This window comes from Macadamia integrifolia, chromosome 8, assembly GCF_013358625.1.
Source record: "Macadamia integrifolia cultivar HAES 741 chromosome 8, SCU_Mint_v3, whole genome shotgun sequence".
In the NCBI taxonomy this organism is placed as follows: domain Eukaryota; kingdom Viridiplantae; phylum Streptophyta; class Magnoliopsida; order Proteales; family Proteaceae; genus Macadamia; species Macadamia integrifolia.
This window is the reverse complement of record NC_056564.1, coordinates 3,665,870-3,688,870: the sequence shown is the minus strand read 5'-3', so window position 1 is coordinate 3,688,870 and position 23,001 is coordinate 3,665,870. Positions and strand designations below refer to the sequence as shown.

At 39.5% G+C, this 23,001-nt stretch overlaps 3 protein-coding genes across 5 annotated transcripts; 2 read left to right on the top strand and 1 right to left on the bottom strand.

Moving 5' to 3' along the window:
• The first annotated feature begins 2,543 nt into the window (after positions 1 to 2,543).
• LOC122087705 (receptor-like protein kinase HERK 1) lies at positions 2,544 to 6,204 on the top strand. The gene is made up of 2 exons (XM_042656908.1): positions 2,544 to 3,106; positions 3,273 to 6,204. The coding sequence occupies exon 2, from the start codon at positions 3,282 to 3,284 to the stop codon at positions 5,748 to 5,750; it is 2,469 nt and encodes an 822-aa protein (XP_042512842.1). The 5' UTR covers positions 2,544 to 3,106; positions 3,273 to 3,281; the 3' UTR covers positions 5,751 to 6,204.
• Positions 6,205 to 8,962: 2,758 nt separating this feature from the next.
• LOC122086357 lies at positions 8,963 to 10,008 on the top strand. Its single transcript, XM_042655122.1, has one exon. It carries the CDS (start codon positions 9,298 to 9,300, stop codon positions 9,757 to 9,759), a length of 462 nt encoding a protein of 153 aa, XP_042511056.1. The 5' UTR covers positions 8,963 to 9,297; the 3' UTR covers positions 9,760 to 10,008.
• A 2,363-nt stretch (positions 10,009 to 12,371) lies between these two features.
• Positions 12,372 to 21,661, bottom strand: LOC122087135 (protein RDM16-like). Of its 3 annotated transcripts, XM_042656140.1 has the most exons (7): positions 21,509 to 21,661; positions 19,642 to 20,742; positions 14,866 to 15,147; positions 14,206 to 14,664; positions 13,890 to 14,084; positions 13,621 to 13,781; positions 12,372 to 13,440 (listed from the first exon to the last, which is right to left on the bottom strand). In XM_042656140.1, exons 2-7 carry the CDS (start codon positions 20,689 to 20,691, stop codon positions 12,567 to 12,569), a joined length of 3,021 nt encoding a protein of 1,006 aa, XP_042512074.1. In that variant the 5' UTR covers positions 20,692 to 20,742; positions 21,509 to 21,661; the 3' UTR covers positions 12,372 to 12,566. The 3 variants fall into 3 exon arrangements, with proteins under 3 accessions (XP_042512074.1, XP_042512076.1, XP_042512075.1); XM_042656142.1 differs by lacking the exons at positions 19,642 to 20,742; positions 21,509 to 21,661 and having other exon boundaries at positions 14,866 to 14,989; positions 15,067 to 15,147; XM_042656141.1 differs by lacking the exons at positions 19,642 to 20,742; positions 21,509 to 21,661 and having other exon boundaries at positions 14,866 to 14,984; positions 15,067 to 15,147.
• Between the last annotated feature and the right edge of the window lie 1,340 nt (positions 21,662 to 23,001).

Below are 23,001 nucleotides of genomic sequence, written 5' to 3'. Positions count from 1 at the left end.
AAATTAAATGAGCCATTGAACAAGCAAATATTTAACCACATAATTACATAATAGGTATAAATTATTGAATAGACTATTGGACAATTTCTATGGTCTTTAAATTTTCCCTAAATTAAATCATTATGTTTTGTTAAAACAATCAAATATTTAATCATTATATGGGTTAATCATATCGATTTTGACAATTTAAACAGTTCGATGTGAGTATTAAACGATTAAAAACCACCCGACCCATTTAACTAATTGGTTTTAAATTTGAAATCAGAACTAAATCATTTATTAAATAATTTTATGATTTTAATGTAAATAAATCGATTCAAGTTCAATAAATAATTTCAATTTCAAATTCACATCCTTAATTGAAATCATACAGATTCTTATTTGATTAAAAAATATAAATGGTCAATCCCAGTTTAGATATTCGATTTCAATTCTAAATTTGACAAGCTCACTAACGTGATGTGAGATGTAAGGAGAGGTGTAGCGACTTGGAAGATTTGAAAACAGACAAAAAAGTTGGGAATTTCAACTCTAGGAATAAATAAATAAAAAAAAGGGGGGGGGGTTAGCAGTAGGTGGGGACGGTGCTGTAGAGTCAATTAGACCATGCAAATAAAGAAAACGTGTATGGGCAGCTTAACACGGAAAGCAACGGCTAGAGAAGTGCCAGCTCTCAAGCAGCCAAAGATGAGATGTCCAATTCCCAAGAACAATTAAATCAAGAAGCGCCGCGTCATCCGTCGCTTTCAAGATGATCCATAGGAGTTAGGACCATAGCTCATTCATACTCCTCCCTACTCAAATTAGGCTCTCATTCCCCAGTATACCCTCTAGATTTTCCATTTTTGGTAGAACCCTCTAGATTTTCTGTGAGATGACTAGTGGTCAGAGAATGAGGACAGGATAGGGACGGCAACTAATTAATAAAGTACCATTTTTCGGATTAGAGGATCATTGATTTTATCTATTTATTATCTCTAACTAATTAATATTATTAACGTGCTAACCACTACTTCCATACCCAATGCCATGTCCCCCATGGACATCACGACGAGGCCAGAGTGGAGTCCAACTTCGTTGCGTCTCTCTCTCTCTCTCTCCTCCCACTAACCTTCAATAAATAAGTACATAAATTTTCTAAAAATATCACAAGTGGGGCCATCACCATCCAACGGCTTAATTTAATTAAATTTGCTTGTATACATGAGGAACTAAACAAAAAAATCTAGGTTTTTTTTGTTGGTTTCTCGATTTTTTTCTATCGGGTAACGATCAATCTGTTTTTTTTTTTTTTTCGGGGTCAGTGCAATTTACAGTTTCAGTCGGCTCGATTTTATTTTAATTTCTATCGATTTCATAAAACCTTAATCCAAAATCAAATCAATAAAATTTTGATTCGATTCAGATTGAACCATCGACGGTCTAACCAATTCAGACCTCGCTTTGGAAGAGAAGCCTTTTGTAGCGATAATTAAAGAAAACGGATCACCTGTTGTACGAGTCAGCGTCTAACATCTGTCCATTTTGTTTACAATACCCCTTATTATCCTTGTAATGGTAGAAGGTGGGATGGTAGCGGATCCTATCTCTAATTAAACGCACCGATGCGCAAAGTATGCACCCTTGGCTTCAAGTGTTATTAACACTTGGCGGAGGGGGTGTCCATTCGTTGGGTTGTGTCAGTCTCGATCGGGCTAGGTATGTCTCTGTTGGATCTGACGGGCCTATATTCTTGCACCATGACCTATCTATTTAAAGAATGAGTCGATCTTGGTCGGTCTCATGTTAGGGTCAATCGGGTTCTCGGTTTTCTTAATCGGACTATACAACAACAACAATCATAACCTTATCCGAACTGAATGGGATCCACTACATGGATCAGATATGGAAAATAGAAAGTAAAGAAGCATAAATAGGTTAAAAAGAAGAAACTTGGGGATAATCGGTCTCTTTTCCTAATTGAACTATAATAAGTCCTTAAACGGGATAATATACCCAAGATTTTTAAATTAAATGTTCCATAATTTTAAAAAATATATTACACTCATTTATATTCATTTTAAAAAATATCAATATATACCTTATTTTATCCCTAAAAAAAAAAATGTAAAAAGAAAACATATAAATGATTGAGCTTATAAACAAGTCAGGCCGATCAGATGTTCATCAATCTTACTCCTTACAGGCTTACACTATGTACTATATGTTTATAAACGGACTGAATCAAAATCTAACACATTTATTACTCGATTTAAACAATGGGATTCGATAAATCCAACCGACGCAAGCTTGGAATTAACAACCCTAATTGGCGGCGTAGTGGCATAGGAGTTGGTACTAGGGTCCCACACTACCACTCCAAAGTGTTAGGAAGTTAGGTGCGTAGTATGCGCATCAGGCTTGCTTTAGAACTCTCAAGAAGTGATAAAGTGTGCCACAAATACAGCGGCCGCACAATAACCACAGTATCCTTTCCCTCGTGTCCGGCGCAGGGGCCGCACAACAGAATAAACTTACCCTCCGAGGAATTAAAACATAAGTCAACGAAGGTTGGCTGGCTTTTGAAGATTTGATATTTGGTGTTTCCTCTCACCTGAGTTTAGTTAAATCCGTGCCTCTTACTCTATAGAGTCTCTCCAACCAAAATTAATTTCTAAAGAGAATCTCCCACCGTTGCAGTTACCATCATTCTTGTCTCTTCTTCTCCGATCTCCATTTTCGCTTCCTCTTTTCCGAGCTTCTTCTCAGTTTGGTGGTCAATTTAGTCATCTCTTCCCCATCTTCGTCGCAGCAAACAGCGGCTCTGTTTCCACTAGCGGAAAATCCTCACTAATTTTTTCCTCTAACAGACAACCCATTTGACTACTCTGCTTTCCTTTTACAATCTCCTTTGCTACCCATTTAAATCTTCTCTCGGATCTGTCTGTAAATTCCAAGCCATCTTGGGATTTGTGATCTTGGAATACTAATTCCGTAGTCTGCACTGAACTGATCGAAACACTGGGAGAAAGAACAAGTGGGTTTGCCTTTCCATTTGAGGTGGCGATGGTGATGGTGATCGAGATTCTGGGCTTCTCTCGAGCTGGGAAATTCTGATTTGTACAAGGTGCCATCTTTTCCATTTCCTCTGTTATGGGTGTAGTATGATTTAATTGGAGTAATTATGATTAAATAGCTTCCTTTTGCTGCTGTTCTTTGTAAACCCTAGTTTCTAGTTTCAGCTGAGCTGCGAGTTCACCTCTTTCTCTGTTTCTTCCTTTGTTGTGAAATAGATTCACGTGATGGGTGTTGAGGTACTTAAATTGCCTCTCTGGCTTCTGGTAGTGTTGTCTTTCGTACTCATCTCCATGGGATATGTACCTGTAGACAATTACCTGATAGATTGTGGATCACCCACCAACACAACGGTGATGAATCGTGTTTTCCTTGCTGACAACTCCCAATACCTTAAGACCCAACTGGATATTATGGCCAACAATTCGAATTCCATCTCTTCTCCTCTGTATCAAACAGCCAGAATCTTCAATGGAACAACCACTTACACGTTTCCAATCCTCAATCAGGGGCGGCACTGGATACGCCTCTACTTCTTCCCGTTTCAATACCATAAATACGACATGGCTATGGCAAACTTCTCAGTTACCGCCCAAAATTTTGTCCTCCTCAGTAGTTTCGATAAACAGAATAGTTCTGTGGTCAAAGAATACTCCCTGCCTGTGACTTCAGACAATCTCGTCCTCACCTTCACCCCCGCTGACCATTCCTTCGCCTTCTTAAATGCCTTGGAGGTTGTTTCGGTCCCTGATGCCCTGATCACCGATAATGTCCAAACTATTAATCCTAACGGTGTATTTCATGGTCTGTTGAACGAAGCCTTAGAGACTGTCTGGAGGGTGAATATGGGTGGACCACGGGTCACATCCCAGAATGACACCCTTGGGAGAACTTGGGTTCCTGACCAGAACTTTCTACTGCTCCAGAATCTTGCCCAGTCTGTATCCGGGAATGTCAAGTATGTGCCAGGTTTATCCACCAGGGATATCGCTCCTGATCCTGTCTATAACACCGCCACAGAGATGAATTCAGTAAATGCAACCAACCCAAATTTCAATGTGACATGGAAGTTCGACGTGGACGCTGGTTTTCAGCATCTGATTCGATTTCACTTCTGTGATATAGTAAGTACGGCTCTCAACCAGCTCTACTTCGATGTCTATGTTAATAGTTGGGATGTTGCTCCAGATCTTGATCTCAGTACTCTAACGGATAATAGCTTGGCCGTTGCATATTACATGGACTTTGTTCTGGGACCAAGTACCAGCACCGTGCTCCTTGTAAGTGTTGGGCCATCTGCTACTAGTGTTACCCCAAATGCCATTTTGAATGGGCTGGAGGTCATGAAAATGAGTGATTCTAGGGGCAGCCTTGATGGCGTGGCCTTTATCTCACAGAATGGTTCAAAGAAGAAGGTTGGTCTGATTGTGGGTGTGGCTCTTGGGGTGTTTGTTGCAGTGGTCTTGGTTGCTGTCCTCTTCTTAATATTGTGCAGAAGCCGACGACTGGCACGTTATCACCCTTCAAAATCATGGGTTCCTTTCTCCTTTAATGGAGGGAATACTCATTCCACAGCAAGCAAATTTGCCAATGAAACTACAACTAGTGTCGCCACACAACTTGGTTTCAGCTTTCCTTTTGTGGCACTGCAGGAGGCCACAAACAACTTTGATGAGAGCTGGGTTATTGGCGTTGGTGGTTTTGGGAAGGTATACAAGGGAGTTCTGAAAGATGGAACAAAAGTGGCAGTGAAGAGGGGTAATCACCTGTCCCAACAGGGCCTTACAGAGTTCCAGACTGAAATTGAAATGTTATCTCAGTTCCGCCACCGTCATCTGGTCTCACTGATTGGGTACTGTGATGAGCGAAAAGAAATGATCCTCGTTTATGAGTACATGGAAAATGGGACCCTCAAGAATCATTTGTATGGCTCAAATCTTCCCAGCTTGAGTTGGAAACAGAGGCTTGAGATATGCGTTGGATCGGCCAGAGGACTTCACTACCTTCATACTGGTTCTACAAAGGCGATTATACACCGTGATGTTAAGTCTGCCAACATCTTACTTGATGAGAATCTCATGGCGAAGGTTGCGGATTTTGGGCTTTCCAAGACAGGGCCTGAGCTTGATCAGACCCATGTCAGCACTGCAGTTAAAGGGAGTTTTGGATATCTTGATCCAGAGTATTTTAGAAGACAACAACTGACAGAGAAGTCGGATGTCTACTCATTTGGGGTTGTTTTGTTCGAAGTCCTTTGTGCAAGACCTGTTATCGATCCCTCCCTTCAAAGAGAGAGGGTGAATTTGGCTGAATGGGCTATGCATTGGCAAAAGAGAGGACAGTTGGAGCAAATCATTGATCCTAATCTTGCTGGTAAAATTAGGCCTGATTCTCTGAGGAAATTCTCAGAGACAGCTGAGAAATGTCTGGCCGAATATGGGGTTGACCGCCCCTCTATGGGGGATGTGTTATGGAATCTAGAATATGCACTTCAACTGCAGGAGGCAGCTGCTCTGAATGAATCCGACGAGAACAGTACTAATCAGATAGGTGAGCTCTCCTCGATGGTAAACAATATCAGCCATGAGGAGAATAGTGCTACTTTTGAGCATTTTGAGTCATCCCATGTGGATGATATTTCGGGGGTTTCAATGAGTAAGGTTTTCTCCCAGCTGGTGAAAGCTGAAGGAAGATAGTTGAAAGGCAAAGAGATTTTCTGGAGCTAATTGTATCAATACCAGCCTGTCCCACCACCACCCAAAAAAAAAGCTTCAGTGGTTCCTGCCTTGTACAGGAGGGGGGAGGTTGTTTCATAGGAGGACCCTCTGATGCAGTTGAAGCTTCCTCGGTTGGTCTTAGTGGTAAAGCGTTTCATTGCATACAAATTATTATCATTGAACTAGCTTGATTTGCAGAAACAACTCACATACCATTATCATTCTTCTTTATATTTTGTGAATCTAGGCATATTTGCTCAATGGTTTGATAACTCTGTTTTGTTATTTGACGCTGTACAGTACAGTGATTTTGATCTTCTCTTATTTTTCTTTGTTGTTGATTTTGGCTGTAAGACTATTCCTTTCTATGAATTGTGTAAAATAATGGGTTGCCACTCGCAAACACAACCTATTGACAAGGCTCACCTATTTTACCATTGTTTTTAAAGGTAGATATGTTTGGTTTATCTCTTTTGAACTGAAACCAAGGATTCAAACACAGAATCAGAGATTATATCGGAATTGCGAAAATCATATCGGTCCCAAGTAACTTTAGAATGAGCCCTCAATTCTGTAAACTCAGTGATTCTAGGTTTTGGATCAGGAGAAATATCCTAGATCATTCATTCTCTAGAAGTAGCCATTTAAAAGATACAATGAATTGCAGTCCAAGAGGGGTGGACTGTGATCAATCCTAACCAGTCCCAACCAGTCGCAACCAGCATTTAAGGTGACATTCTCATGCTTAGATTTGCATCTTGAAGCTAGCAGACCAAGTTTTTGCCATCAGACCAAGTGACGATGACTGATGACATTGTGAAAACAAGATTTTCACAATGTTAGTGACAAATGAATTATAACCATGCCCCTCCAATCTACCATATGACAGTTCAGATGCGATTGAAATCTTATAAATAAGTAGAACTTACAGAGGTTTCAAGTTCACCCATCAAGTTTCAGACAGGGTTTCAAAAACTGATGAACCAGATCTGGAATAAGATGAGTCAGACTCGAATTTAGGCCTTTGATCTGAATAGTTCCACAGGTCCATACCAACCCCATAACTGCATGGACCAGGACATATTGGTGTTGAATGAGAACCATTCAATTTTCAATGAAACTAGTGAAGAGCACTAAACACCCTGTGTGAGTAACCTTAAGAAAGTAAGAGGAGTCGAACCACACACTTCCTAATGTGAAGATCTCTTGCCAACTTAGCTATCCCCTTAGGTTTGCCTATTCTAGGGTTCTTCGGACTGATTCTGACCAATTGGATGTGTAGTTGAGGCTGAAATTTTGGCACCATTCAGTCTAGACTAGCTGCGTATGTCATTGTTTTCCAAACTCCATAGTTCTCTTTACTTACGAACCAGCCGTGTCATTCTTGTCTAATCACGATATTTTTGTGGCAACCATAAAGATATGAAGATGCTTCTCGTGGCCAATGAATGGGTTGATGATCACGACTTCTTATTTTGATGGAGACTTCCAATATTATAAATCTCTCTAATAATCTAATCTCAAAGTAGGTTAGGTTCAGTGTAAATTAACTTTGTATCATATAAGATGATCCATTCCGAACCGACCATTTATTTCTTTAATTCACCCCTTAATCTTTATTTGTAAGATCCATTGTCGTGAAGGAAATGAAACGAAATATCATTCTCAATCCAATTGCACCCATTTTTTTTCTAGAACCCTCTTTCTCTCACACATATTAGAAGATTGTATTATGAGGATATAATTTTTTATTGCCTAAATATAATACATCCTAAATTTATGTTTTCTATATGAAAAAATGTTCATTTCCTTCACACATAATTTTTTTTTTTTTCTTCTTACTTAACCATATGAGTCCATTTATATTATACCATTTCCGTTGACTCCTCTAGAGTTAGGATCATGGGGAACCCCCACCCTTTATGTATAAACACATTCTAAGGGTAGTTGAAAAATCAAGTTTTTCGACCAAGCTCGCTTTTTTCAGAACCTGGCCGGTATGTCAAATGAGTAATTTTTTTTCTTAGTTTTTCTAGCATCTTTCTTTTTCTCCTTCTCCTTCTCCTTCTCCATCTCCTTCTCCTTCTTCTCAAGAAGAATTGACGCAATGATTGCTTTACAATGGGAAGAAAAGAAAAGGTATTTGAGATCACACTTTGAATAGCATTGGAGGGTGAAAATCTAAGCTTTCTTCTCACTCTGAGAAGAACCAAACTCACTGATGACTCGGACAAAAACATAAAATCAGGACCATTCATTTACTTTGTTTAGTCAATAGGCCCAACCTTTCCTTATTACATGCAACCAATCTTTTCGTAGAAACCGTTACTCTTACTAAAAACATAAACGGCAAAGAACCCAAAAATATTCACCCTGTACGGCCATAACCATTCTTAAATGAATTGTTAAAATCTCCCCCCCCCCTTTCCCTTTTAGAAATTCCTTTCTTGGAATACCATGGTTGACACAAGACTTTGCTACATGGAAGGTTTAATGGCTAAAATCTTATGGATAGATACTCTTCCCCAAACAGACCACGTGGCAAATTAGAGATTTAAAATTAAATATATTTAATAAAAGTAAAGTTGAAAATACTAAGTGGAATAACGAATATGAATAAAGGATGGGAATGTCTAAACTTTTGCCCCAACGAATCCCTCAAATGCACATGTATATCCCTCAAACTTTTGTCCCCATTTCTATGAGATTCCTAGAAATCGTAGAACTGACTCCAAAGGGTAAAGAGAGCCGAACTTAGGATGCATGTCAAAAACCCTAGAAATTGTGAAATTGACTCCAAAAGGGTAAAGAGAGTCAAACTTGGGATGCATATCAAGAACCCTAAAAATTGCGGACTGACTCCAAGGGGATAAAGAGAGTCGAACTTAGTATACATGTCGATTTGGACACATTCCCTTACCAAGTGAATTACACCCTAAGGGTAAAAAAAAAAAAATCATCCGACTCACTTAATGGGAAGATCTGTATAATATTCCATAAATGTATAAAAAATAAATAAAATTTGGGTCCTATACTCTATTGGCGAAGACTTTGAAGAAGGCATGTCATGTGTTAGTCTGTAACTACAATTATTTCTCCTCCTGCTGCTTGGGACTCCATTGTGATCTCTCTCTCTCTCTCTCTCTCTCTCTTGAGTACTCATCCATCCGGACCTAACAGCACAATTGCACAAGAACAATAAGTGAGAGAAGAAAACAGCCATGGCTAGCTAAGGCTAATGATGCAAAATCATTCCACTCTCACACACTAATAAAAACCATCCAATACACACATAAATGACGCACTAAGAAGATACCCCTAATAAAGCAAAACCCCTTTACTCTTTCTTTTCCGTTTTCTCCTACTCTCTATCGATCATCACAATCTTTTCTTACAATCTAAGACTCTGTTTCAGACAATTTACATCTCCAGAAACAAAATACCCTTTACAGCAAAGATCTCTTCTTATATTATTCCAGACCCACTTCCCAATACCCACTCGCCAGTCGCCAGAGGCCCAGAAAGAATGAATTCCGTCTGCATATCGAGCTGTGTCAATGACACTCGCGTCCCCGTGCGGGCGACGTATAGGAATCTCTACAAATGGCCAGAATCTGATGCAGAGTTCGTGAGATCGGTGAGCTCAAACTCAAATGGGAGTAGCAGCGACAGGGGAAACAGGGGAGTGGGACAACCAAGAGTGGTGGATAGTATATCTTGTAGGCAGATGTACCTGAGGAGCTATACCTTTTCAAGGAAGGAAACGATGCCTGAGAAGACTGTCAAGTGCTTTGGGGGAGTGAAAGAGAAAGTGGCTCAGAAGAATAAGAAGAAGAAGAAGAAAAGGAAGGGAGGAAATGGTGGAAAGAAGTGTGTGGTGATTAGGAAGGTAAAGGAGATGTCCTGTTCTGCACTCTTCAAAATATTTCGCAGGTTACTTTCGTGCACCACTACTGTCGATGTTGCTGATCATCATCGGGAGTTCTGAGAGTCTCACTCCTTCGTCCTCTGTTCTTAGGTGTCTTTTGTTTTGTTTATCTTTCTTTCTTTCTTATTTGATTTTTGATTATTCTTGAAAGATGGGTTGGGTATTGGGTGTCTCCAGTCTCCTTCTCTGTGTCCTTTCTGATGTTCTTCATTGAAAATTTAGTAGAACAGGTAGATGCTTATAATGGGTTGTAACTTGTAATTACGTACTTAGATTATAAAGAAAGGAAGATCAGTGTTGTTTTTTTGTTTTTCTGAGAACCAAAATGGATTCTTCTTATCTTTATTAGTAGTTTTTTTGTTTGGATCTCTGCAACTGATGGGGAACCAGGGGAAGAGTGAATAAATTACAAGTTCTTGAGGGTTGCGTAAGGAAGCATAATAAGTGATCCAGAGGAACACTCAAGCTTGGTCTGGCAGGTTTTGTCCTTTTGATCATCCCCATAGGCCCCAACTCGCTCCCGTAGTCTGAACCTGGTTGGGTTCATGGTCATGGTCCTCAATGGAAGGAGGCTGCGGTTACGTTCATCAATTGCAGTGTGGGGTCCACTCTTTCATTATGGATAATATTGGTATTAGACGTGGCGTGTACATCCCCAGTGGCCGACAGCCCTAACCACTGGATTATAGCGAAGGCTACTTATAAAAAGAGCTCCAGACTCCAGAATGGGGCGGCCAAACAGATGATGGGTTATGAGTTTGGATCCACTGCTCTATCTGTTCGTATAAGTTGCATCCAACACCTATCCCATTTTTTGTCATTGCAAAAATGGGAAGGGTATATTTGAAAATAAAAGAGACAGGTGTTGGCTAATAATATAAAAGATCAGGTGATCAATTAACTTATCCTATCTCATGGGTTATTTACCTTATGGGTGAATATATGTACTGCGGTATTCAGTAGGTATCGAATTATCAATGCCTTTGTCAACTTAAGTGGATATCGCATCCATATGGATGGATCGTATAAAGCTTAATGAGACTGTTTTACCCTTAAATTACTGGCGTCTTGTTTCTTTGGCCTGATTTATCTTTCCCTTGATTGATACCATCAATATAGTATAGATTGTTAATTGATCACCTGATCTTTTATATTATAATATAATATCAAACGGGCCCTAAGTATCATCAAGGATATCAATATCAATCCTTGATGATACTAATATGAATTAGCCTATACAATGGATATCAATACCTAAAACCATAGATACGAGGATATGTGGCCAACTAAAGTTCTCAATGGATGGTCAAGATTTAAGATTATCTTCTTCTTCTTCTTTCTTTCTTTCTTTTTTCTTTTTTTTTTTATTTTTTTTATTTTTTTTATTTTTTTTATTTTTTTTATCATCATCATCATCCTAAATCTAAAAACACAATGCAATATAAGTACAACCTATGAGGAAGTCATGACTCATGAGTACAGTATATATGGTGATGGTTTTTTTTTTTTGGGTAAAGTAGATGGTGATGGGTTCACTTAATTATTATTATTATTATTATTTTAAAGGGTTGGTTCCTTATTATAAACGACCCTAGTGGAGTGGGCTTAGCTTTTACATCAGAGACAGGAAGGCAGATTGTTCTTATGCTCGTACAAATCTATTTATAATCCATGAAATGAGTAGATTATAAAATAAAAAAAAAAGCTCTATTTTTCTGCCCACATTTAAGAGGTGGTCTAATTTAGCTAAACAAAAAAAAACTTGTCAGTGTAGTGTTGCCTACGTCTACACACAGGGTCAATGGAAGAACAAACAAGAACATCTTTAGTACATAGGACAGGGGCAACGACGCATCGAGGTTTTTTTGCACCTGCCTATGTTCGGGCGAAAGCAGCTGGACCGGCTGGTCTTTCCCCTTTAAAAATATTAATAAATAAATAAAAATGTGTGTAAGCATAGGCTATACTACTTGCTCCAAAAAACTCTTCCCTTGCATTTATTTTATATGTATGAGAGAGAGAATATTGAATGCCATTCAGTTGAATGATGAATTGTTAAAAATATTCATCCTAATCATACATGATAACATGATAACACAAGTAACAAAGGAGATCAATTATTTATTTGAATCATAGATGAACTGAAGTTGATGTCGACAAAAACACAACATCACAAACCTATAAAACCATGGAAAAACCCAAGGAATCTATAGGGCTGTGTCGAGCCTGATGACGTCAATCTCCTGAAGACTATAGACACCCCTCAAGTTAAACCGAATTCTCACAAATCAACCTCCAAGATCAAACGCCTCCTTCTCAAGACTATTACAATTAGTGTTGCACTCATTAATTAGGCCCCTTGGAAGCACCAAGATTTGAAATCAATTGCCCATAACAAAACCATGAATAATGAAAAATCAAGAATCAAGAGAAAACAAAATTTGGAATCGTTTTTCAAATACTTTTAGAAGAATGAAGAGAAACTACCGAGTGTTATCTCCAAAAATCAAAAGAAATACCCAAATATTATATCTTTTTGCACAAAACATGTTGACCATTCAAAAATAACTTCCTATAGTCATATATATTCATCTTTTCCCACAACCTATGGTCATACATATTCATCAACTAGGTGCTTTTTTTTTAAATAAAATAAAATTTTAAACCCTCAATTTTAAAATCATGAAAAATTGCAACCATGAATTTAATTTAATTATATCTTCAGTCAAAATATGCCATACAGGAGCAGACCACATCAGCACTACAAAACAAGGTGGAGGGGGCCCCTCTTAATAAGAACTAGCCATCCGAAACATGTACCAATTTCTGATTTCCCAAAAGCCCACCATCCATTTTTCCATGTATACTTAGTCGTCCGTATAGTTAACAGCCAGGTCCCAATAGTGACCAACCCCAGCATCAGAGAATAATTTCCTTGCAGCAGCTTCAGTTCTGCATTGGTGAACAAGAAACCTGTTGAAGCTAGGTTTAGCAGCACTGCCCTGCCACACTAACACACACTTGTTGACTGGTTTGTCCTCATTTTCATCATCATCATCGTCGTCATTCCCCACCGCGGTAGCCCAATTAATACGCTTGAGCATCAACTTCCCATACCTCTTGATGGGCTTACTACCACCTTCCACGACCACCACACTAATGCCATCTGATATGACAGCACAGCCAGTGAGGCGGTTCTCTTGTGCATTGACATCAACCTTAAAGCGGGTCTGTGGGTGTGACAGGTCATTAATCCGATACACCGAAACAATGGTCTCTAGAGTATTTGGATCCTCAAAGAGCTTCCTCTCTTTCTTCTCACGGCGCTCTGCTGGTGTGAGCTTCCGTGCAATGTTCCTGTCAACATGGGCTTGTTCACGCTCAGCAGCTGCACTCCGTATCTCCATTTCGAGCCTAGTGGGATCTTGAGTTGCTTCTGAACCAAGGACTTTCATGAGATTGCTCATCTTCACCTTGGGCTTTGGCGGTTCTAACAGACCTTGCCTTATCATCTCCTGCCTATCTTTTTCCTTTGCTAAGCGCCTCTGTGTGCGCAACTTCTTCTGCTCCTTCTTGGTAAGCTTCAGGGGCTGTGGAGGTGGTGGAGCATGTTCTGCTGGGGGCTCAATAGGAAGAGGATGTTCCACATAAATTGTAATCTTATCCATTTTAAGTTTGTCTTCAGTGATGCTGCCTCCACTCAAGTTGTCGTAGGCTCCAGAAAGCAAAAGTGCTATGTCCCTGGTTAATTCAGTGCACAAGAATAAACAAGTGCAAGTAACAAGTCAAAATTGAATGAGAAATTTTTGCGATGGTCTTCAGTAATGGTTGGTCTAAAATATATGGACCTATACATGGCAAGAAATACCTTGTCTAAGGAAACAATACATATCATGCCATGAAAAGGGTAGATCAACTTACCACCACTCAGTTTCAGGGATTGGGTCCTTCGGTTTTTCCTTGTTGACAACTCTCTCTGATACCTCAATCAAATTTGGATTGATATCAGGCTCTGCCTTCGCCTTTGCCAGCTGTGCTTGCTTTGTCTTCAACTCTTTAGCTTGTGCTTCTCCAAATTGACTCTGAAAACCAAGTTCAATAAGACCAAATAAGGAAGGCATCAGAGATTATCAACCTAGAGAAAAATCAAGGATAAGATGCCAAATTTGCATACTGGGGACATTCGATACCTTGAATCTAATTATTTCTGCATCCTTCGACCATTTGCCTTCCTCTACAAACTGGAAATTCATCCTCTTAGGCCTCAACAGCTTGGTTTTATTGATGCCCATTCCCGGGTCAAAATGAGGATTTGATTCTGGATCAACATCCAGTTCAGGTTTAAGAATTTGGAAAGCTTCTTTTTTCTGTTTATTGATGTTGACCTGAATAATTTAAGTAAATGGTAAATTAGCAAGTAGAGTAATGAACAGAAATTTGAGCAGAAGTACCACAAGTATAAATAACAGAAAGCAACTGAACAAGCAGGAAAAGGAATGCACAAACCTTCAATGTGCTGAGATTTGTGAGTTTAGGCACATTGATTACATTTCCATGTTCATCGATTTCCCTACCAAGTGCATCCAAACGGAGAACAGGGGCTTTCGATGGCTTCTGCTGGACTGCAACATCTGTCGCAGTGCTCCCTGGGAACATGTTTATAAGAGGAGCAAATTCTGGATCCTGGTGAAATCCCATCTTTGCAGCAAGTTCTTGTGCTCGTTTTACAGCTTCAATGTTAGGTATGGTTGTAAGTCCAGGAAGAGCAGTCAAGCCAGTGGTTGGTGGCTTCATAGAAGCCATAGCAGCAGTAGACGCATTTGTTATGCTTGATTTTGCCTGTGAAGTGGAAGTAGGCGGGATATCCCGTTGGTCCCTCACTGCACTTGATAAGGGAGCTTTAGGTTCCTCCTTGTTTGTTGATCCAAGATGTGGGCTACCATCTGAGCTTGCACCTTTATTCAACTAGACAAACAAAGAAGAAATCGTTATTTGGATTATAAAACGAAGCAGATAGTTTCACTAAAATGAAACCAAATTACAAGAAATTACAATATAAAGAGAACAATAAAAAATAAGCTTCTTTTTCTTATCTTGGGAAGGGGATAAGTAACAAAATTTATTACAAAATTGAAATATTTAAAAAAGCTTTATTTCTGAACTTACCAATGGAATCCTTCTCAGCTTTTCCGACAACTCCTTTTGCATCTGCAAAGCTTTCTTAGCTTTTGCTAAAGCATCAAGAGACAGACTTCCACTCTTGCCAACAGCTGAAGTTGTCCCATCTGTACTGGATTTTCCAGGAACCTCATGAGATCTGGTAACACTAACTCCCTTATTTTCATTGGTGGTAAAAATTGAAGATACCTTGATAGGAGGAGATTGACTGGGTGCTGAAGTCTCAGGCACTACCTTTGAGGCCATACTAAGTGGTTCCATAGCAGCACCCTGCAAAGGTGAAGTTAAACATTAAGAGCCAGGATATTTTTCCCCATAATGAAAATAGAAGGATGACTTAATGGGCTCAGAAAACTTAATTCCAACATGAAGCATATGTAAGCCGAAACCAAAGAAGATCCATTGTTAGGCCCAAAGAAAACAAAACAGCAATGCACCTGCTAATTGAAATGCAAGAAACTAACTAGATAAAAACAAGATAATAAATTGTCTTACCAAGGCATTAGTGACGTCATCTAACACAACAGTTCATGTGCTTCCAAGAACTTGGAAGTTTAAAGTTTCCAGAATAAATTCAGATATTATGAAAGGAAATCCATATTGTCTAAGGGTGCTGAGCTACCACAACTTTCAAAGTTCATTGGAGTTGACAGCATCATGCCAAAATAACAACAAAATTCAGTAGAGCTGTCGATGGACCAGATTTTGATTCAGATTGATCCGAATTCAGTTCATTAAGGACTTACCATTAAGCATCCAACTCGATCAGATTCTGAGGAATGATCCAATATGTAAACAGATTGAATACAGATATACTTGCTGCCAATGAGATTTTAGAAAACATGGCGGGACAGCTGACTAGCCAGTGAGATTTGGAAAATAGAGGAGGTGGAAAGTACAAGGCAAATGCCCACAATAAGGGCTCGGAATCTGATGTCTTCAGTTACTGTTGCAAACCTCCAAGGCAGGGAGTTTATCTTTCCATTAATGCCTTGTCAAAAAAAATTCACAAAATTGAGGTTGAGAATTCTTGCCATTAATCATGCATCTCGAAGTTCTTTTGTCTAAGCTCTACACAGGTCAGTGAAAGTTGAACAGCAGGCCTTGGAATAAAGAAAAGATCCACCATACTCTCTGAATACCAGGACCTTTCGTTCCTATTTTCAGGGTAAAGAAGGAAAACTAAAGCCTCCCAATGGATTGATATTGTCCTATCCCTATCAAAACCATTGATTCCTTCTCAGATTGATCCTCCCCCTCACTACTGCTTCTACGATTCTTCACCTCTATTTTAGCCAAATAGGGGTGTTCCCATATGAGGAATTTTGGGTTTCTAGGTTTTTGGTTTTGTTGTGTGTGTGTGTGTGTGTGTGTGTGTGTGGGGGGTGTGTTGGGGGGTGGGGGGTGGGGGGGGTGGGTGGGGGTGGGGGGGGGGGAGGGGGGGGGGAGATTACAATACATTATTCAGATTACAATATACATTGCGAATGATGTAGAATCTTTAGAAAATTTCTAGAATAGCAAGATAACCATGGCAAGCCCTCTGAACTTGACAGATCACCTGGCAGGGTCAATCACATGAGGAACCAGAGAAAGAAAACTCTCGAGCTTAACTGATCGAATCGGACTGGATCAAATATCCAATACAATTATTGGATATGTACATGAATCAGGCTTTTGTAGATAAGTTCAAATCAGCTCAGGTTTCTGGAGGATGATCCGACTCGAATACATCACAGCCCTGTAATTCAGATCAAAACGGATCTACTACCAAATCATATTAATGCAGGAGTAGATTACAAGTAACTAACTCCGCAATTTATAACCCCAAACAATACAAATAGGAGTAAGAAACAAAGAAATAATACCATCAAATAAATCCCCAAGGATACAATACCCATATAGGAGCAAAACCAGCCCAAAACCTAACCCGATAAGAGAGAGAAAGACCTATTATAGAGCTGGAGAGAGGAAGGTGCGGCCAGGTCTGTGGGAGTCCGATTGAGCTGTACTTTTGGGTGTAGATAGTCCCTAGGGAGGACACAAAAACCCCCAAATATGAAGGGCTTCTGACGGCCAGTTATGGAGTTACGCACTTTCTTGATTTTCAGACCTAAGAGAGAGAATGTGAAGAATTCTGCAGGAACATCAACTTGTCTTCTTCAGATAACCTTCAAGAGAGGATCGATTGATCTTCTTAGAGTATAGAACCAGTCCTCCAAAGGATCTGTAGATTAGATCTCAAACTTGGGTAGCAATGAGGGTCGATTGGCTTCAAGAACAAGAACTCTTTGGCTGGCTGATTCTAATTTTGTATGCTTTAACAGGTCTGAACTTCTAATAACAATAAACAGAAAATAAAAATAGAAAAAGAAGAATTGATGGAGGGTTGAGAAGGGTGAAAGAGAATAAAGGAATGGGTATCTCACCCCTCAGGTTTTGGGAATCACACCCCTCAAAGGTTTAGGCATCTCACCTCTCAATAACAGTTTTTTTAGCTAAAGAGTAATCACTCAACAATTGATTCATTCAAATCTCCCATTATGAGTACATAGGCTCCTCTATTTATAGAGGGCAGAATAGCAATCAAACTACTTAGGAGCTAGTTTCCCAATAGGACTAGACACTCCTACTACAACTAGGAATTCAAAATAGGACTAGGACTTGACTTTATGACTCCAACATGGAATAGAACTAACTAATTAATAGTCCATATAGGACTTTACAACCGACCAATGGCATAATGAGCCTTCATTGAATTAAATAGCAACTAACTAAACTAATGTATTAAATCCCGTTTTTCTACCTTCTACCCATATTTTAGGCCCATTAAAGTAGCTCATTTCAAAGAAAACCCATGGGATCAAAGGCCTAACACATATATAACACAATCCAAGGCTTATTAGCAATAAAATAAGCCCAAGTGACTTATCTACATCATATATTCTTGGGTACATAGCTCCAATTCCCAAGATAGCAGAGACATCTCATTGAGAATTGTACCATAATTCTAAAATTAGGGACCTAGATGTGGAGCATCCTACAGAAGAATTCCTATTGTTACGGATCATTGGATCAATTATGATGTTTGGGAACATTCTATTACAGGAAATCAAATATTTCCGTCATTCTTGTTGCGACCTGGTGGTCAAGCGGTCGAAACAGCCTCTTGACGTACTCGGGGTAAGGTTGCATAGTTCTCATCCTCCCTCGCGCACACACGGGAGCTTCGTGCACCAGGTACGCCGATTTTCTTTTTGCACTCAATATTGGGTGGTCAAAACTTCATTGTTTTCTGTGATGCTGGTTTCATTTGCAAGGTTGTCTAGTTACCCATTCAACGAGACCAACACCTTTTCCTTCCAAGTTATATAGGAAAGTTATGACCACTCTACTGATGGATGTTGACCTGTGACGGGACCTTCTTTTAGTAAGTCTAATTAGAGTAGGATTTCTATTTCAAGTCTATCTTTATTTAGTAGTAGTTTTATTTGATCAGGAAAGGGGTTAAGCACTCGTGGAAGTTGCTATATTGTAACTAGATCTTCCTCTTTTCTCTTCCACTTCATATAGGAACTACATGCATCATTGAGTTTGCTTTAGTCAATCGAAGTGAAGTAGTTTCTCTTCTTGTTCTTATCTGCTGTGTTATTATAGCTCCAGTATCTGGTACATGTAATTATTTGCACTAAATTCTACATGAGTTGTATCACCACTAATTATCGCTCTCTTCTCTTCTAAAAAAAGGCTTGGTACTCGAACCTGCAATTTGGGGGACATTTCCTTGCTGTCATGCATCTGATGTATCCCTGTTCCAGACGCAAGATCGTGGCACCAGACAATAACAGATCATTAGCTTATTGACTTTGTTTTTAGTACATAACTGTCACCTAAAGCAACAAAAGCATGGTTATGAAAATTTGCTGACTTCAACTTATCCAGAAAAATACCCAATTCAGCTTCTCTTCCTCTGTTTATGGTAGGATATAAGTTTTTCAATCAAATGTGCTGAAAGAAAATTCTCAACAGATGATCTAGAACTACTGTACCATAGGAACTTTCCAAGAACTCCAATAGCTTGGTCATAAGAAAACAAGGCAACAAATTCTTACTCTGCTCTAAGGTTCTCCTAGTAGAAATCAATTGCTTTGTGGTATGAAGATCTCAAACAGTTTCTCCCCTATCTTCTTTGTCTTTTCTAACCTGATGAGATAGGTGCTCAACTCCATGGGTGTTCCCTCACCGGTGGTTCAGTCTATCGTCCTCAAGTTACCATAGAACCAGAGACCACTCAGATATAAGTAGAAAAATATCTAGAATAAAACTTTATTTTAAAAATGTAGTTCCCACTTCCCACTTTAAATATAACAAAAAGAAGATAAACAAACCTCCACCTAACTAGCCTGCACGATGAATTAGCTTGATTTCTTCTATTTACAAAGTTCTTCACATTCCTCTTACATCTTATCACCTGGAGATTCTATCACCATTTACAGATTGAGTTATAAATGGAAAGGAAAGAATGAACAAGAGGAAAAAAGATGCAGCATATTACTTAGAAACCATGCTATTCTGAAGGAAGAGAATATTAAAAAACCCCACGCCTATGGTTAGGTTGAAAAAATGAGCAAAATAATAACAAATAGCGGACACAGGGTTGAAAGAATCAGCAAAATAAGGACAAGCAGTGGACACAGTAATAGCACAGAAGAAAATTACTAACACTAAATTAAAAGAAGACAAGATAATGATCAACAAACTTACATTAGCAATGGAACCACTACCATATGAACTGACAGTGGCATGGGAATTATCCACCAGCTCATCTACAGCTTCGTTATTCTCAGAATTTATAACTGAAACCGGTTGTATTTCCTCTTTCACAACCATCATACCTTCCTCCGTTAAGCGATCCCCAAACTTTCTTCTAACTCTTCTTTCCTCCCTACCAGTCACATCTCTCATTTCTTCTACCACTCCATCCTCAACTTTCCTGCGTTCTCTGCTCTCATCATCAACAATTCCATTCAGATCCTTAGAATCATCAACAGCCTTATCTTCAAACTGCCGCTTTTCCCTCCTCTCTTCCTTTGCTCCGTCCAAATCCCTGACTCTTTTCTCTCTCTTATCCAACCACTCCTCGCTTTCTTCTCTCTCTTTTCTTTTGTTCGAAGTGGATAATCGTCTCTCATTTGATTCTTCATGTAAGACTCTATCCCTGCTGCCCTCTCTCCCATCCCTCGGCTCATTAGATCGCTCATGCTTTGACTCATAATCCCTAGGCATGTGAGATTGCTCACGCTTCAATTCATGATCCTGTGAGTATTCCCTTGATCGATGCCAATCCCCATCTCGATGTTTATCGTCCCTAAAGTGCCGAGAACCCAAGACCCTATCCTTGAGGGACCCATTGTCCTCTCTCCCATCCCTTTGCTCATGAGATTGCTCGCGCTTTGATTCATAATCTTGTGTGTAGTCTCTTGACCGGAGCCGATCCCCATCATCATGCCTAACATCCTTGGAGTGTCGAGAACCTGAAACCTTATCCTTGACAGTGTCATTGTCCTTTAATGAGTGTTTCTCTCCCCGGTATTTATCAGTATGGTGCCTCTCCTCAGATTCTCTCAACTGACTGTCTTTTGTTCGATGCTTGTGGTTTCGTTCTCGTTCTTGGTCTCTGTCTCTCTCACGATCTCGGTGGTGGTCAGACTCTCTGTGGTGATCTTTGCTGTAATCTCTATTCCTATCTCTGTCTCTTTCCCTCTCATCTCTGGTTTTTCTACTCGATTTCTCTTTTTCAACAGTCTTCTCCATCTCTTTCTAGGACTTCAATGTTCCTGACAATATCTCTCACCCTGCAAGAATCTGCAACAAACAAAATACTTAATTCATGCTCAGTTAGATCTCTAATTGCGAGAATCCATGAATCAGGCCCCATAATATAATCGTAATTCATGGATTTTACTTCAACTCAATTTGAGGATTTTGTTCGGAAAGCACAAATGAAGTTCACCATCATACCAGAATCATGTTTGGTTGGCACAGTAGATCAACTATAGGAAAATAGAAACGAAAATGTAACAGCAAGAAATTATGAATTTTTTGGCTCCCGTCTAAGTGAAACCCATTACAATGCAGCCCCCGTGGAACTGAAATCATGACCGTGAGATTCACTGTATTTAACCAATCAACTCCATTCAAGCATCAAGAGGTTAGAGCTCTAAACACATGCAACCGGTCACAAATATCGCACATCAACCATTCAAAAAAATCTAGAAAAATAACAGAGATACTCACAAGCTAAGAAGGAACCAGATGCATCCTTAAAAACGAAGAAAGGAAGAATTCTAGAATAAAACCCTCGAAAATGATAAGGTGGTGGAGGTGCACCACTAAGCTTGCCGATAGGGCTAAATCCCGCCCTAAAACCCTCACTCCTATTGAGCTGTTCTCGCTTCCCCGTCATACAAAGAAAGAAACCATAATTCCCAAGATATGACCAAAAAAAAGGGGATCGATCTCACTGCCGTTCTGCAACAACTTGCGGCTCCAACCTTAAGGGGAAAACAAGCGGGGAGAACAATAGTAGAGACAAGAAATGGATAAAAGTAGAGGATGAGAAGCAGCATACCTGAAACCCCAAACCTAAGATCCCCTTCACAACCTTCAATCGCGAGTGAGCACTCTGAGACGGAGGAGAAGATCACTCAGAAGCGGAGGAGATCAGAAATTGGAGACTCGCGGATCCCTCTTTCGAATGTGTGCCCAGCCCATGCGGTCCGTGTTGTGGTCTCTGTTTGTTCACAGGTAAAAGCCCGTGTAAAGGACGTATTTACCACATAATTTTTCTTTTACGGTGTGTTTGTTCAGTGCGAAAAGAAAACAAAAGAAAAAATAGAGATAAAGACACATAAATTCACCAAAAGACCATTTTGCCCTAATTGATTCCTTGTTCTGTTAAGTATTAACCACGATTATATCTCAAATAATTAGATTTTGAGATTCAAGAATTCGATGGTCTAATTGTCTGAATTAGTTCCTTTTTTTCCTTGAACCTTACTTAATCTGTAAGAAATATATGTTATATGGTAGATTGGATGAGGCTGGAATTTATGGATAGGTAGACTTCTAAGTCCTTGGCTCATGTGTCAAGAGTTTCAATTTTCAAGCCACAAAATAAATTATTAAGCTTGCAGATCAATGGTGGCAACCTAGGGCGTAAGACCAATGATGTCTTGTGGTCAATTCTCCATTCCCTTCCCCCTATGTCTAGATTTGTTGGACCATAAAAATCTTTCCCTTTTTAACCCAAAACTTTGAACAAATATGAGGTATTGAATAAGGACCGAGTTTTCTTGAGGCCACCATAGATTGGAATTCAATTATCTAATGGCCTCACAACTCTAAGAACATAAGAGTGAGAGAGGAGGAAGGGAGGCTGCGTACACTTTGCCCCTCCCAAACCCTGCAGTAGTTGGAGTCTTGTGCATTGAGTTGCTCTTTGTATTTTTTTTTAGAGGAGGAATGGAGGGGGTCACATCTAGGTCGTTTCCTCGTTCAGCCACCATTGTGAGAAAATTTGTCCGTTAAATGATAAAGGAAAAACCGTGAAATACAAACGTGGCCCATAAATTGAATTAGGGCCCCGAATTTATATGTGCCGAGGACACAGTTCCTCCTTCGGTCCTTCCCATTCAATGGTTTGTACTTGGAATCCATGGGGCACCTATGCCCTTGTATTAAGGGTTTCATGATTTGGGTTGCATATTATGCGACCCAAGAATGTATAAATGGATAAAATGTGTTAAGTGAAGCAACATGGGGCTGGTCATGGCCTGGGCCTGGGCTAAGATAGCCTAGATCGTTGCATCGTCAATCAGCTCTAGCCCAAAAAGCTTCTTCAAAATGTGGCCAATGTGTCCATCATGAAAATTCAAATCCTATTTCCTGGCATATTATTAAGCTGTGTTTGGTTGCCGAATGTGAATCTTTCTATTGGTTTTCAATATATTTCTCATAACAAAATTGAACATCATATGATCTAAAATAACGGTGAAGTTGATAACAACCTCCCCACTGTTACTAATATCTATCTCTTTTTTATTTTATTTTTTTTACTAACTA

Bases quoted from the DNA above. Each gene is read 5' to 3' on its own strand.
- LOC122087705 (XM_042656908.1), top strand. From the start codon at position 3,282: ATGGGTGTTGAGGTACTTAAATTGCCTCTCTGGCTTCTGGTAGTGTTG.
- LOC122086357 (XM_042655122.1), top strand. From the start codon at position 9,298: ATGAATTCCGTCTGCATATCGAGCTGTGTCAATGACACTCGCGTCCCC.
- LOC122087135 (XM_042656140.1), bottom strand. From the start codon at position 20,691: ATGGAGAAGACTGTTGAAAAAGAGAAATCGAGTAGAAAAACCAGAGAT. The intron at 14,665-14,865 runs GTAAGTTCAGAA...TTGTTTGTCTAG, and splicing joins AGCTGAGAAGGATTCCATTG to TTGAATAAAGGTGCAAGCTC. The intron at 14,085-14,205 runs GTTTGTGCATTC...TAAATTATTCAG, and splicing joins CAAATCTCAGCACATTGAAG to GTCAACATCAATAAACAGAA.